This window comes from Pollachius pollachius, assembly GCF_949987615.1.
Source record: "Pollachius pollachius genome assembly, chromosome: 4".
Taxonomy (NCBI): Eukaryota; Metazoa; Chordata; class Actinopteri; order Gadiformes; family Gadidae; genus Pollachius; species Pollachius pollachius.
The window spans coordinates 13,687,368-13,703,683 of record NC_136937.1 but is presented as its reverse complement, the minus strand read 5'-3'; the positions used below and the strand labels follow the sequence as shown (position 1 = coordinate 13,703,683).

At 45.4% G+C, this 16,316-nt stretch overlaps 1 protein-coding gene across 1 annotated transcript; it reads left to right on the top strand.

Annotated features, from left to right (window-relative positions):
- Positions 1–1,059: 1,059 nt before the first annotated feature.
- On the top strand, positions 1,060–15,838 carry myo1hb (myosin IHb; the record flags this gene model as incomplete). Its single annotated transcript, XM_079734811.1, has 32 exons — positions 1,060–1,089; positions 4,683–4,844; positions 5,171–5,286; positions 5,752–5,950; positions 6,922–7,002; positions 7,086–7,265; positions 7,606–7,704; positions 7,854–7,967; positions 8,367–8,438; positions 8,525–8,644; positions 8,888–8,955; positions 9,044–9,149; positions 9,251–9,331; positions 9,441–9,532; positions 9,964–10,058; positions 10,157–10,203; positions 10,598–10,678; positions 10,779–10,884; positions 11,256–11,373; positions 11,641–11,754; positions 11,839–11,915; positions 12,018–12,086; positions 12,983–13,067; positions 13,149–13,311; positions 13,493–13,576; positions 13,747–13,840; positions 14,042–14,097; positions 14,493–14,628; positions 14,948–15,018; positions 15,423–15,520; positions 15,624–15,723; positions 15,812–15,838. The coding sequence occupies 32 exons, from the start codon at positions 1,060–1,062 to the stop codon at positions 15,836–15,838; spliced, it is 3,141 nt and encodes a 1,046-aa protein (XP_079590937.1).
- Positions 15,839–16,316: the final 478 nt, after the last annotated feature.

Here is a 16,316-nt window from a genome sequence, read left to right as displayed (position 1 = left end):
ACAACATGGGCCCTTTATGGTCTGAGATTACAAAACATTAACCATTGAACCATTTAACCATTTAAGTGTGAGTGTGTGTGTTTGTGTGAGTGTGTGTGTGTGTGTGTGTGTGTGTGTATTATGTTTATCGCTGCAGCAATGATGCTCTATTATCATGATTGGTGTTTTTAAAAGGGTTGTGGGTTTGATTTCACCAGTAGCAGATACAGATAGCAGGGTGTGTTGAATCTAAGACAACAGCGCTCCATCCTAGATGAGTTCTGTGTTTGTAATTAGTTAGAAATGCATCCGCCTAATCAAAGATCAGTAATACAACACCTCCGGCTGTAACGCTGTGTAGAGGAGCTGGAGGAGGCCGGGGGCACGTGTGAGGAGGGTCTGCGGACAGATTGGGTTACCGCATCCTTGTGTTACATGCAAACACACACGCATACGGACACACACAAACCGCATAATGTATGCACATACGGGCATAGTCGGGCGCGCACACACACCTGTATGACACGACACACGCACACACACATACACACACACACCGACTACACACACACACACACACACACACACACACACACACACACACACACACACACACACACACACAAACACACACACTCAAGCACACACTCCACCTTAAACGGTCCAGGCTGGTGGACTAAGGTGGATTGCTGGAACAGCCTCCACTGCCGGCCGGTCATGAATGTTTAACCACCGCCGGGCTCCCAAAGCCAGAGACGGCCTCACCTGCTCATTACCGGCGATGTGGGAACCCGTTCCGGAGGTCCCGTCCCGCTCCTCCCATCCTCTCTGCTCCGTCCACACGGACAGACCTCCGCACGCTAACGGGTCGGGGACTCTACTGATACGAGAGGTGAAGTGCGACGCAGAATACCCGGAGCTGAACACCCGGAGCTGTACACCCGGCGGTGAAGGGAAAGGGGACGGGTGCTAGCATGGGAAGAGTCTCTTTTTGCTTAATCCAGCCCTGAGGAGTGCTGTCTACACAGCGGGATCTATAAAGTTGGGATTTATAAAGTTGGACACAGCAGAGTTTCCACCATGACGCACAAGCCGTTGGAAAGGAAAGAGGTATGCCTTTTATGGTCTCCTTATATTTTTTAACAGGATAAACATTTGTTTGTAAATTGCTGCACTATTTAGATATTTAATAGAGACTATACTGACATTAACGGTTTTACTGGAAGGCGTTTCTTTTTGGCCTTCTCACGCTGTACACACACGCATAGTCACACAAACTGAACTGCCCTGCAATCTTTACCAATTCACCTCTTGCGACCCCAAGCGATTCTGCAGCACCCGGGCTGCAGTTCCCGGGTGCTGCGGTTCTCTGCGTGGTTCCTCTCTGCGTCGCCACCGGGGGGCCACAGAGGGGCCGTGCCGCTGTACTGCTGCCGGTGCCGGGGCCTCGCTCAGGTTGCCCCAGACACCTGGAGCCCCCTAAACGCGTGCGTTGCCCGGGGTGACGTGGTGACAGGCGGAGGCCCCCGAGGAGCGCTATCTCTTTCAGGAGCCCGACGGCCACTTTGTGGTGGAGTAACAGGATCTGAGCTCCATAGTGGAGCCATGGTGTGATGGGTGGGAGGGGGACAATGAGGCGACCGCTCGGGTGATGGGCCCTCGTCTCTGATAGATTGTCCTGTTCGCGTATTGGCCCTCCTGATTATTTGGGGTGTTTTGTGTCTTGTGGACTGGGTTGGCGAGTCTCCTCGCTCTTCTGCTTGTTGGTTCCCGTCCTTTTTTGTCCCATATCTGTTGTCTGGTTTTCTGCTATTGGGCTTGTACATCGTGACTTCACATTGCAATGTATAGGAGCATAGGAATGTTGTTGGTAATAGTAATGGTGTTTTTGTTCATTGTTTAGTTATTAATCATGAATGGATTTGACATCATTGGGAGTCATTGTTGCTATTTGAAACAGCCAAGGCGTTTCTCATTAAAGATGTGGCAAACAAAGCCATTTGTTTAACAAAGCCACTGTAACCAATGCCATTGTAACCAATGGCATTGGTTACAGCATATTTACATTTATTAAGGATTTTACATTACTATGTTTCTCTTGACTCATCACAAAAAGGAGAATTGCCATTTTGCGTTCTGTAATGCATCCTAATGTACAACCCCTGCAGCTGGTGGTGAATTTTAGTCCTATTTACCATTTAGCAGACCACTGAGATACACATCATCAAGCTGCAGCAGTAGGGGTTAGGCCTCTTGCTCAAGGATTCCTACAGTTAGACTATGTACATCAAGAGGTTCAAACCCACAACCTCACGTCGAATACTCGCAACCTCACGGTTGGCTCACATTACATCTGCATTTACATTTAGGGCATTTAGCAGATGCTTTTATCCAAAGCGACTTACAATAAGCACATTTGTCATAGAAAAGTGAAAAAATATATCGCTGTCGGTAAAGTACAGTGTCACATGCCTCACTCTCTGCTGCTGTCAGGTTAAGGTCAGACGTCCAGGTTTGCAGGAAGAGTCTCCTCTCTTGTCCTTCTGACCCGGAGCCAAACTGTCCATTACATTGGGCCGCATCACTTCCTTCCTGGTCTGTCCATCATGGGGATGAGGTCATGTTTCCCCTGGACGTGGACCACGGAATCTGTGCCATGCTCTCGGGTACCCTTCCAGCCGAATGCCCAGAGTCCCCTGGCACTGAGGGGTGAACAGTAAACCAAATCCCTTGCTCGACATAGTCCACTATCAGATTTTATAAAGCACTGGGGGACTCATTTAGTTTTTTTACGTTTCTGTTCAGGCATTTCACTGTCTTCCTATTAGGCTAGCGCATATAGACAATACCATTGAAGATAAATTAATAAATTGAATGAAATAGCATCCATTTGGACACAAAACATTCATTCTTGATGATTATCTCCCTAAGCATCTAAGTATCGTTAAGTAGGCTTACATCCCAAAAGATAATAATTATATGTTCATTGTTTTTGTTATGTCATTGTATATTTAGAATTTCTCTATAATATCCCGCTCTCTGTATTTAGTTCTGATCGCGGAGTTGAGGATGTAGAGGATGTCATCTTTTGGACACAAAAAAAAAGTCCTCTCTGTCACCTTTCTGTCACTCCGTACCAACAATGAATTTCTCCTGAAATGAACTCATGAAATGAAGTCATTTTCAGGTTTTAAAGCCATCATTGATTAAAAATGCAAGCAAAACAGCAATCCTGAGCACAAGATTTGAAAATTATGTTTCTTCTGAAACATAATTTAAACCAATACGATACCACATTATTCCATCTATTCCAATATGATCGCACAAATGACCCAAAAAAAGACACATGCTCAACTAATAGTTCTAGGTGTAGGCCTAAAAACACACACTCAGGCTCACACACACACACACACACACAAACACACACACACACACACACACACACACACACACACACACACACACACACACACACACACACAACACAGAGAGCATACCTTCCGATTATTTCCTCCTGTCACCCTTATCCACAGAGTTATTTTGGAGGAAATGGTATGGATATCAATGTTTCCTGTCAAAAAGACCCTCCTTTCCCCTCAATATAAGCAGATGTGCAGTTCTTTAGAAGAAACTTGGACATCCAGCTGCCCCGAAGGTATGGAATGCATTCCTGAAATTAATTCTTAAATTTCTCCAAATGCATGTTGATTATCTGTTATTATTACCGTTCTTCCGTCTTGTGTTGATAATTTTTGGTCGTCAAGAGGAAAACGCTGTTGTTACTCAGAAACCCTTTGAGATTAACTGCGAGAGAATCCTCTCAGAGTGTTTTGTGTCGCTCTTTTGTTCTCTCTGCCAACTTGGCAGCCGAGCTCCTGCCACTGAGGTACGCTGTCGAGTGGCGCATCCATAGCTCTGTAATTAAAGTGCAAAGAGTCGGCCGATGATTTGACCTAATACATATTCAATAGCGTGCCGCCAGCTACACAAAGAGGGACAACTCCCCCGAGAGGGGGAGTGTGTTTCCATGTCATGCATTTTTATTGAATTTTGTATATTTCGGATATCTTACTTTTTACTTTTGTTTTCATTATTTTTAAAAGGCCGAGAAGTTAAGGGAGGTTGTATTTCAGAATGTTTCAGTCCCTGATTGTGACTTGAGAGATGGGTCGCTGTACATTGTGGAGGATGGGGAAACAGATGAGATAGTGCTGAGTGACATTAGATCGGTGATGTGGAGGATGTGAGCAAGGACATACAGCGTCCCACTCGTGGGAAGGAAACTGCTTGGCGACTGGGAATAAATGGCTTGTATGGGTACGTAAGGTTGAGGACAAACAATCTCACACACTCACACAGACGCACACAGACACACACACACAAACACATACACACACACACACACACACACACACACACTGCGTATCTGCGTGTCAACTAAAAAATGCCTAAACAGATAACCACGAAGAAAACAGGACAGAGAGAGGGATTTGTTCTCTCCCACAGACATGAAGCCAGATAAGCCATACACTAAAATAGATTCCTCTTTTCATCGACGACAGCGTGTGTACCAGACAACAATGGCACGAGCAGTAACCCACACTGTTGTTCTGTCCGGCCGTAGACTTTACCGGACATGTATCATTACTTTGTCGTGTCGACGGGCCAAGCTGACCTTTGACCCCGCCCCTTGTTTGTTCCAGAGTCTGGAGGAGCGGTGCAACCGGATCCTGCGGAACATGGAGGGCGCGCTGACTGCTAGGGACCGCGTGGGCGTCCAGGACCTGGTCCTGCTGGACGCCCACACCAGCGAGAACGCCTTCCTGGACAACCTGAGGAAGCGCTTTCACGAGAACCTCATCTACGTGAGAGTCCGGTCCGCTCTTTTCCCGCGAGGGACACTGTACCTTTATTATTTTACGCCAATTGTATCATTGCTGGTTCCTTGTCTTGATGTAACAAGACAAGGAACTTGTGTTGAAAAGTGCTTTACAAATCACTGTATCCCTGTGAAACAAGCATGAACTAACATTCTGACGGAAATGCTACTTGAAACGCCCTCTGAAGAGACACAGGGACAGCAATTACACGTCGTAGAAATATATCTCAACTATTATAGTTGGGATTTTTGTTCTGAATGTGTGCAGTGCACATGGCTTGTGCTTACCTGTGTCTTGTCCGTCCCGCACAGACCTACATCGGAACACTGCTGGTCTCACTCAACCCTTATAAGGAGCTGGACATCTACAGCAAGAAGCACATGGACACTTACATGGGGGTCAACTTCTTTGAGCTCCCACCTCACATGTGAGACACTGGAGAAAATGTATCATCATCATCATGTGTTGACATGTGAACATAAATGAGACTCTGAATTTCTGGTCTACAGCACACCTACTCATAAAAAACTTTTATACTTGAAATGTTTCATTGAAGAGCCAAAGAAGAGTGTACATTACTCAACCTTGTTTGGAGAAGATATTCATTTCATTGAGATCTACTATGTAGCCTTGCAGGAATAATACCTTTTGCTTTTCTGGCATTTTATTATATTCTAATTTTATATACTCTGATGCCCTATTGTGCTAAACAGATAAAATTACCCTAGCTTGGTGACTGATTTAATTGATGTAAAACAACCTATATCCAGCCTTGTTGGTCAGCCACATTCAATCACTGAACGAGATGATGGCTGGCCATGATGAAGTATGTCTGTGAGGCTCAATAGGTTGCTGACCCCTGCCCTGTCCCCGCTCTGTGTGTTGCTTCCAGCTACGCTCTGGCCGACAACGTGTTCCGCACCATGCTGAGCGAGTTCAACAACCACTTCATCCTCATCTCGGGGGAGAGCGGCGCGGGCAAGACGGAGACCTCCAAGAAGGTGCTCCAGTACTACGCTGTCAGCTGCCCCAACACCAGCCTCCTGGACAACGTCCGCGACCGCCTGCTGCTGTCCAACCCCGTGCTGGAGGTCAGAGGGGTCATCAGTTATAGAGTGTTAGCTAGCTCCCATGTCAGGGGCTGAGCAGCCGCCTCCTCACAGCAGGAAGCTCGGTCCTGGGTTCGAGGGTGACCACTGCCCACTAAGGGTGGAGGTTCTGGGTTCGAGGGTGACCACTGCCCACTAAGGGTGGAGGTTCTGGGTTCGAGGGGTGATCACTGCCCACTGAGGGTGGAGGTTCTGGGTTCGAGGGGTGATCACTGCCCACTAAGGGTGGAGGTTCTGGGTTTGAGGGGTGATCACTGCCCACTAAGGGTGGAGGTTCTGGGTTCGAGGGGTGATCACTGCCCACTAAGGGTGGAGGTTCTGGGTTTGAGGGGTGATCACTGCCCACTAAGGGTGGAGGTTCTGGGTTCGAGGGTGACCACTGCCCACTAAGGGTGGAGGTTCTGGGTTCGAGGGTGACCACTGCCCACTAAGGGTGGAGGTTCTGGGTTCGATGGTGACCACTGCCCACTAAGGGTGGAGGTTCTGGGTTCGAGGGGTGATCACTGCCCACTAAGGTTGGAGGTTCTGGGTTCGAGGGTGATCACTGCCCACTAAGGGTGGAGGTTCTGGGTTCGATTGTGACCACTGCCCACTAAGGGTGGAGGTTCTGGGTTCGAGGGGTGATCACTGCCCACTAAGGGTGGAGGTTCTGGGTTCGAGGGGTGATCACTGCCCACTAAGGGTGGAGGTTCTGGGTTCGAGGGTGACCACTGGCCACTAAGGGTTGAGGTTCTGGGTTTGAGGGGTGATCACTGCCCACTAAGGGTGGAGGTTCTGGGTTCGAGGGTGACCACTGCCCACTAAGGGTGGAGGTTCTGGGATGGAGGGTGATCACTGCCCACTAAGGGTGGAGGTTGTTGGCTATAGAGGCTTTTTTCACCTCTGGTCGTTCTGTGTGAAGTTTATTTTTCTTGAGTTTTGAGTCGTAACAAATGTATCTTCTTTTCTTTCAGGCTTTTGGAAATGCCAAAACCCTGAAGAACGACAACTCAAGCCGGTTTGGAAAGTACATGGACATCCAGTTTGACCATCAGGTAGGTTTGAATACATGACGTGAAAACACAATATACAACTTGTTGCCAGATTTGGGATAAGAAGACAAAAGTATTGCTGACAGGGAGGAGCCGTGGGGGGCCACATCCTGAGCTACCTGCTGGAGAAGTCGCGGGTCGTGCATCAGAACCACGGAGAGAGGAACTTCCACATATTTTACCAGCTGGTGGCTGGGGGAGATGACGAGCTCCTTCGCTGGCTGGGCCTTGAGAGGAACTGCCAGACCTACAGTTACCTGGTACAGGTAAGGATAACTACATTGACCATGGTTCCCCTCCAGCCTCCGACATGGTTTTCTCTTCCTCATGTATTTATAACTGTTTTAAAGGCCGGTTCTTTTCTTTTTTCTATTGCATGTTGTTTAGTGATTTTGGCGCTATGCACCCTTTCTGATAATCAATTTGTAATTTTTTGCTTGAAAAGCAATATATATATATTTTTGGGATTTATATATAAAACATTCCTTACCCATGTTCTAATCCCTAGATCCCAAAAATGAGAGCATTCACTTTCTGATGTTATGATGGTGCCCAAGTCAATAAGCCTGTATTATTGGCAGTACTGTAATCCTGTTTGAACTGCAGGGGGATTGTGCCAAAGTTACCTCTATCAATGACAAGAGCGACTGGAAGATCGTCAGGAGCGCCCTCTCCATCATAGAATTCAGCGAGAAGGATGTGGAGGTGATGTTTTGCATTAAATTAATTAGTAATTATTATTGTGTAGTTGGCAAAAAGTAAAGGGGAAAAATGCTCCCAATGCATGCTTTATCAATACCCATGACATGAATGTGTTGTAATGTACTTGATATTACTCTTCTCTCCTGATACAGCAACTGTTTGCTATAATTGCAAGTGTGCTTCATCTGGGGAACGTGAAGTTTGCAACTGACGCTCTGGGATACGCTGTTCTCAAAAACGTTCCAGAGCTACACTGGCTGTCAAAGGTGAGACTAAGACTAAACATCCAGTTGTTAAAGGTGCTGTAGGTAAGATTCGAGACTTGTACAGGGAGAGGGCAAAATTGAGTAGAAGACATAGGGATTCTGAACCCTAACAACTCCCGACGTTTCTCTGCCATTCAGAAGGGTTGTATTTTACTCACCTGTGATTGACATGCAAGATGGATTTCCTGAACCAATCGGGGATGAGATGCCCTGATTGCTCAGAAATGAGAAATCACTAGAAATAACCTCACGGCGCATTTCACTCCCTAATAGCCGTTTAAGTAATTTATCACAAATGATACTCAAATATTATCACTTGAATCTCCCCTACAGCCCCCTTTAAAACAACCATTGAATAAGTTTGTACTTATGCATGTATTTTTGTGTTCTACTCGGCAGCTGCTGGGGATTCCTTCACAGGTGCTGCAACAGGGATTAACTCACAAGAAGATTGAAGCCAAAATGGAGGAGGTGCTGCAACGACAACAACAAGATTGTCTTAAATAACAAGTACCACTAGATGTGAACATCCTTCACTGAGTAAACGTTGTTTACAGGTGTACAGTCCTTTTGCTGTTGACCACGCGCTGTACGCCAGGGACGCCCTCGCCAAAGCCATCTATGGCCGAACCTTCAACTGGCTGGTGAACAAGGTCAACGAGTCATTAGCTAATAAGGTGTGTGTGTGTGCACAACTAGTACATAATTAGAACATAAATGCTGAGACAGCGTTAATGATAATCAATCAGGACATGAGTAAGGATGGATTAAAGCATACAACTATATCAAAATGTTTTTAGCTACTCCAATTGATTGCTTTTGCTCAGCTCCATTTGCATGTTGTTTGTATAGAAGTGTAGACTGCTAAATGTAAATGAATGTAAACAAAAGTGTAATCTTTAAGATTAATTCTTGCACAGGACTCGTCTAGGAAGACAGTGATTGGCCTATTGGACATTTATGGGTTTGAGGTTTTCCACGTGAACAGGTAAGCACTTACACGGAGGAAGCTCACCAGTAATGAGTGGAAGGGAACGGACCATAAATGTATCACCTGTATCCTTATTTTTGTTTAGCTTTGAGCAGTTTTGCATTAACTACTGCAACGAGAAGCTGCAGCAGTTATTCATCCAGCTGACGTTGAAGTCCGAGCAGGAAGAGTACCAGATGGAGGGAATTGAGGTAAACAGTACCCCGAGTCTTCACTCTTATATACCATAAATGAAGACCCTGTATTAGTCTATGAGTCTTTACACTCTTTCTTTTTCTTTTCTAATCTCCAGTGGGAACCTGTGCCATATTTCAACAACAAGATCATCTGTGACTTGGTGGAGGAGAAGCACAGGGGGATCATCTCTGTATTGGTGAATTGATCAGCAGAATTCCGCACATAATAATGCAAGAATGCAACACCAAAGCCAAAATAGGTTGATGGGCTCATCGTGGTCATGATTGATTCCCGCTGTGAACCAGGACGAGGAGTGTCTGCGTCCTGGGGAGGCCACAGACCTCACATTCCTGGAGAAGCTGGAGGAGAAGATGGGAGGCCATCCTCACTTTGTGACGTGAGTTCCTCTGCAGATGCTCTGTATCCCGGTACAGATGCTCTGTATCCCGGTACAGAATGTCTGTACCGGGATACAGAGTGCCTGTACTGGGATACAGACGCTCTGTATCCAGGTACAGACATTCACTTTCCTGGTACAGAGTGTCCGGGTACAGTGTCCGGGTACAGACTCTCTGTGTCCAGGTACAGACTCTCTGTGTCCGGGTACAGACGCTCTGTGTCTAGGTACAGAAATGTTGCATCCGGGTTAAGAGTAACAAGAGTAAAAAAGTAACAAATTGGCTAAGGCCGTCAGAGACAAAGAGTTCAAGCTTCTCCTCAAATGCTCCTCCTCCTCCCTGTCAGACTGGCCTCAGAGTTGAACTGCTAGTGAGACAATGAATGTTGGCTCATATGTGAGAACATGACAGTTGTTATTATTTATTGTAGACATAAACTGGCCGATCAGAAGACCAGAAAAACCATGCAGCGAGGGGACTTCCGCCTCCTGCACTACGCAGGGGAAGTGACGTACTGTGTGGTTGGTGAGAGATCAATTCCAGTACTGTGATACTGTTCCAAAATGTTAGTGTCCTTTCTTGATGTTATTTTATTATGATTTTTTGATTCATTGTATTTCCAGGATTCCTGGACAAAAACAATGATCTGTTGTATAGGAATGTTAAAGAGGTAAGTTTGCCTATGAGTTTGCCTATGACACATTCATCTAACAATAACACATTCCCTATTCAAATCAACCAATTTGTTGAGGTTGTTGAATGAAATGATTCAAAAGACGTAGATGTATCATCATCATCATCATCATGCATGACATTTGATTGGATGTTTTTTCAAATGTGTCCTACACCTTGAGTGCTAACAGTTCTAGCATTGGCCCCATTAGGAACCAAAAGCCTTAGCCGTGGTACTCTGTATAATGATTGGCTCTACCAGTGGAGTGAGACAGGCTCACATACTCCATTGCACTACGGCATTACTGACTTGATGGATGGTTGACAGACAGGTACATGGTACCTGTCTGTCAATCATCCATCTACTCAGTGACTCCGACATGCCCCTTCAGGTCATGCGGCAGTCCAAGAACGCCATCATCAAACACTGCTTCCCTTACACGGAGCCGGACAGCAAGAAAAGACCAGAAACGGTAAGATTGAGAACCCGTTGACAGCTCCAAGCACGTCATGCTGTATTATGGGATGTGCTGGTGAGCCCATATTCATAGTAATCTGATGCCACTCGATCAGGTGGTGACCCAGTTCAAGGGCAGCCTGGCGGGCCTGACCGACGTCCTCATGAGCAAAGAGCCATGGTACGTCCGTTGCATCAAGCCCAATGACGGCAAAAAAACAGGTGAGATCCGGTAGGACCAGGTGAGACCCTGTAGGACCATCAAGGACCACATACATAACTAATGTACTCATAATGATTATCAAGGGGTGCATAAAAAGATGATGCTCTATGAATTCCATTGCAGACTCATGTCATTTCAGTCTCTTCCTTTCAGTCTATTCCTTAAAGACAATGCAATGCGCAGAGTCAGTTTTCCCTCCTGCCTTGTTGCCCAGCTGGGGGCCGTCGATACTGTTTAGCTAATGAAGATTTGTCGTCCTTCGGACAAAACCCCAGCTGTTTTGACCCATGTCTGTTCAGAAGGCATTATTAGGGCGGCTCCATGAATACTGCACGTTGACGCTTTGTCCGTGGCGGTGTCTCTTGTCCAGGCCGCTTCGACGACGTGTTGGTGAGGCATCAGGTCAAGTATCTGGGCCTCATGGAGCACCTCCGGGTCAGGAGGGCCGGCTTCGCTTACCGCCGCAAATACGACATCTTCCTCGCCAGGTGACTAAGCTCAGTGTTTTTGATCTAAACTGCCTCGTCTCGGTTGAAACCGTAGACTTTACTAAATATGGACTTAGTGGCCATCTCGGCAGCCGTTTGTTTACACACACCCGTTATCAAGCACTAGATTTCACTTCATGGGAGCTGCCAAGTCTCATTGAGGAATGTCTCATCATCACACTGGAATGTGTGTGTGTGTGTGTGTGTGTGTGTGTGTGTGTGTGTGTGTGTGTGTGTGTGTGTGTGTGTGTGTGTGTGTGCCTTCAGGTACAAGCCCTTGTGTCCGGACACTTGGCCCAAATGGAAAGGTTCGGCCTCTGAAGGCGTGCTCTGTCTGGTCAAACACCTGGGCTACAAACCCAATGAATACAAGATGGGCCGGTAAGCACTTACATATTTCTTGTTGGTGTATCGGTGGGGGAAGAGTGCTCTCTTTTCACACTGCTTTGTTCTCGACCTGTTTAGGACCAAGATTTTCATCCGCCACCCCAAAACACTGTTCGCTACGGAGGACGCGTTTGAGCTCTGCAAGCATGACCTGGGTGGGCTTTTGTTTTGTTTGTTTATCAAAGCAATCAATACCGATTTTGATAGCTACAAAACCGATTTTGAAATATGGGTTAAAATATAATTCACTGCTACAGCGACACGGATCCAGGCCAAGTACAAAGGTTACCGGGCTAAAGGAGACTACCTAAAGCAGCGAGAAGCCGGTGAGTATTTTTTATTTGTGCTTTTTGCCTGCTTTATTCAAATGACAGCTATTTAAAGAAAGCTGTGGACCGTGAGGATAACCACTCCTGCTGGCTGCTAGTCACCTCCTGTAGCCTCACCGCTAAAGGAGGTCATGCCACTCAGGCACGGTACTGCAGTCTGTTCTTCTTTTAACGGCCAGCGGGCGTTTCACATCTCTCGCTCTGTCATCGCTCTGATGCTACCAATGTGATTTTTCTCTACGATACAAATTGACCCTGTGGTGTTCCCAACACAGAATATTAACCAGCAAGGACGTAGTAACCTGGGGGGACGGAGGGGACATGTCCCCTCCAATATCGGAGACAGGCACATTTGTCCCACCTAAAAATTATACCGGATCTGTCAGGTTTCCGATATGTGTCCCCCCCAATGTTAAACTCATTCCTATGCCCCTGTTAACCAGTATGGTTTATCAGTTTTGTATGTACACAGATCAATGTGATTGGTACTTAATAAGGTGGCGGTCATCTATTGGGTGTTCCTGAAAAAAATAAATATATGGCAGAATCGCCAACAGAGGACTCTCCTGGTACTCCGTTCTACCCTGGAAAGCTACGTGCTGTGTTGTTACGGTGTTAGAATAAATGATCTTACGTTATAGTCATAAGTCTGGCGTGTGCGCTTCCAGTTGTCTGCTAAAACAGTTAGAACTATATAAATACACAAAAGACACAGTAGTGTATACTGCCCGAGACTCTCGGTTCTGTACCCAATATCCTCAGCCCTACCCGGAGGCCTTCTTGAGAAGGACACCCGACCCCCTGCCAGCTCCGACTGTATCGTCTGTCGCAGTTGCTTGGTTTCAAAAAGCAACCATAGTAAATTGTCTGTTTTTTTGTATCTTCTAAAAAAGCCACTAAAATTGAGAACTGTTGGAGAGGGATGATGGCCAGGAAAGAGAGGGACAAACGTGCATGGGCTGTCAAGGTGATCAAACGGTAGGTGGAGAGATGCGGCCAAAGACACGATGGAGATCCATCCACATAGTAAGGCCCTGATGCCTTTGTGACACGTTGCAGGTTCATCAAGGGTTTCATGATGAGGAACCAGCCGGCTTGCAGTGACAACACAGAGTACCTGGCGTTTGTCAGACAGAACTACCTCACCAGGCTGAAGGGCAACCTGCCCAAAACGCTGTTGGACAAAAACAGCTGGCCGACCCCTCCTCCCATCATGCAAGAGGTACGCGGTACATTGGCGTTTTATTTACGTTTTTATTATGCATCTATGGTTTTAAGAAACAGCTTGCTTGTTGTGGAGGATTCACACATTTATTCGGAGGATGTCATTTTCAAGGCATTGATGAAGTTGAAAACAGGCAAAGCAGTAATTGATATTTGCTTAATTCTTTTTTTATATACAGGCTGCAAAACTGTTGCACATGCTTTACATTCGCCACTTGGTACGGAAGTACGTTCGCAGTATACCTGCCCAAAGAAAGACTCAGGTATTGGTCGCGGCAAACTTTAAAATGACATCATGTGCACTTTCCATTATCAATCTCTAGTAGCTAGAGTTGTAGCTGTTTTAGCTGTACAATATTATTAGAAAGAATAAAACAAATTATAGAGAAAAATGTGGATGGGCGCATTTAATTAACATTTTCTGTTTTTTAAGCTTCAATTTAAAGCGCTCACCAGCTCCATGTTCAAAGGGAAGAAGGAAAACTATCCTTTCAGTGTTTGTAAACCGTTTCAGGACACCAGGATAAGTAAGTAGGCATACATTTTTGTTTATATAAGATTATCGCAATCCACAGGTACTTTTTTTGAGAAACTAGTCGTTACGATTCACAAACTAAATCAATGTTTAGCAATAACCATTTCCCTGCCACAATATGCTGCAGTATTTCAAATCTTTGTCAACATCTCCACCATCCAATCATTTAGTAACTCTTCTTGATTTCCTCCAGGTGAGGGAGACATCAACCAAAAGGTGCTGCAGACCATTCGCCACGAGGGCATCAAGGTAGACGGTTGGCCAGGGCTTAACGTACTTAACACAACCTGTGTTATGTAACAGAGGTGACCTGTGTAATGTAGCACTGACCTGGGTAATGTTATGTTTGTGACCTGTGTAATGTTATGGTGGTGACCTGTGTAATGTAGCACTGACCTGGGTAATGTTATGTTTGTGACCTGTGCAATGGTATGTTGGTGAACTGTGTAATGTTATGGTGGTGACCTGTGTAACGTAACCTGTTATATGTAACAGGTTACGTGGTGAGCTGTGTAATGTTACAGTGATTTGTTTTATGTAACGGTGGTTAACTGTGTAGTGTAGCCTTCAAACAAAAGCTCAGCCCACATCACTGATTGACCCCGCTCACCCCATCCCCGTGGCAACCCTCTGGCTCCCTACAGTACAGCGTGCCCTTGGTGAAGTACGACAGGAACGGCTTCAGGCCTCGTCTGAGGCAGCTAATCCTGACGCAGGCCGCCGTCTACCTGGTGGAGGAGGCCAAGATCAAACAGAGGATCGACTTCAACTCTCTTAAAGGTGAGATGGACACAGTGGAGATAAAGGGGGACATCAACTGTGGTCAGCGTGTGTGTGTGTGTGTGTGTGTGTGTGTGTGTGTGTGTGTGTGTGTGTGTATGTGTGTGAGTGTGTGTGTGTGTGTGTGTGTGTGTGTGTGTGTGTGTGAGTGTGAGTGTGTGTGTGTGTGTATACAACAGGATCTCAAAACACCTTACGTCGCCTTAATGGAAGTTTGCCGGAATGTATTTACTGTCACATACAAGACATGCATAAATGTATATAAATATATATATATGCTTATATATGCCCTCATAATCAAGCAATGCCTTTTACTCAGGTGTGTCAGTCAGCAACCTGAGTGACAACTTCCTGATTGTCCATGTGGCGTATGATGAAACCAAGCAAAAGGTAAATCAAATCATTAACTTTAATATACAAGATCTTCATACAAGTGTACCAATCCATTGGTGTGTATGTCTACCAATAGCAGAGATAGAAATTTGTATTAAAACTCAATGCTTTGAAACTCAGAGCAAAGCATCTCCAAGAACAAATAATAAAGAATAAAAAATAAAAAAGGCCCAATGTTGAGGTGACAAAATTGCCAGTATGATCTTCGACCTGGGATTTATATCCACTTTGAATTGAGCCTGGCCAAGGAAAACGGAGCATAGATGGATGGATATTAAAAGTAACAGTCAATACCAAACATTTAAGGTTCAGGACTGCACAAAATAAATAAATAAGAAACATAATGGCAAAGTTGTTACGCTGTGATTCTAAATAGCTAACAGAGCTCTACTTGTTTTCAGGGGGATCTGATTCTACAGTGTGACTACCTGTTTGAAGCCTTGACTAAGTTGTCTCACATTAGCAACAAACAAAGCTGTATCAAAGTGATCCAGGGAAGGTACATGCTAATGTTTCTACTACATTGTTAATATGGCACAAAAAGTTTGATTCTTACACACTGTAATGTTTCCATTTCACTAATTGTGTGTGAACTCTTGTAGCGTGCGTTTTGATATCCAGCCCGGCAGAGAGGGGTTCATTGACTTCAAGAGCGGTCAAGAATCTATGATTTACAGGTCGAAGAACGGCCATTTGATGGTGGTGCGTATGAATGGTGAAATCGCATTATTCAAGTTGTACACCAATACGACGGGGCATTTCAAATCTCATCGATTCTCCTGTGTCTCAGGAATCAACCAGAACCAGGTCAAGATGATCTCCATGACAACAGAGGGATGGAGCTGCTCTTCTTCTAAGGCCACCACCAACTTCAGAAACAGCCATGTTCACTCTGCCATTCTGCCCAATAGCTTGTACTGCTCAAATGTAAATCCAAAACGTGTAAACAAAGTAAAAACCAGTGTAAAAATGACCACCAGTAGCTTAGCTATAGATGGGCAGAGAAGACTTCCATAAGTCAGTCTGATCCGACAAAATTACTCTTCAATGTATCCTTACTATTACTATTCAATTACTATTCAATGTATTCTAGACACTTATGCTTAGTAGCCACTCCAGCATCACAGTCGGCAGAGTTTAGGCGTCATTGGAAGCAGAGTATTTTTTTTTTTTACCTTGGAGAAAAATAATGAGCAGTGATATCAATGTAGAGATACACAACTGTGTTTAGAACTACCTTAGAACCTTTTTGATGTCATTTTATTATTTTATAGGACTAAGTAGTGCTGGATAAT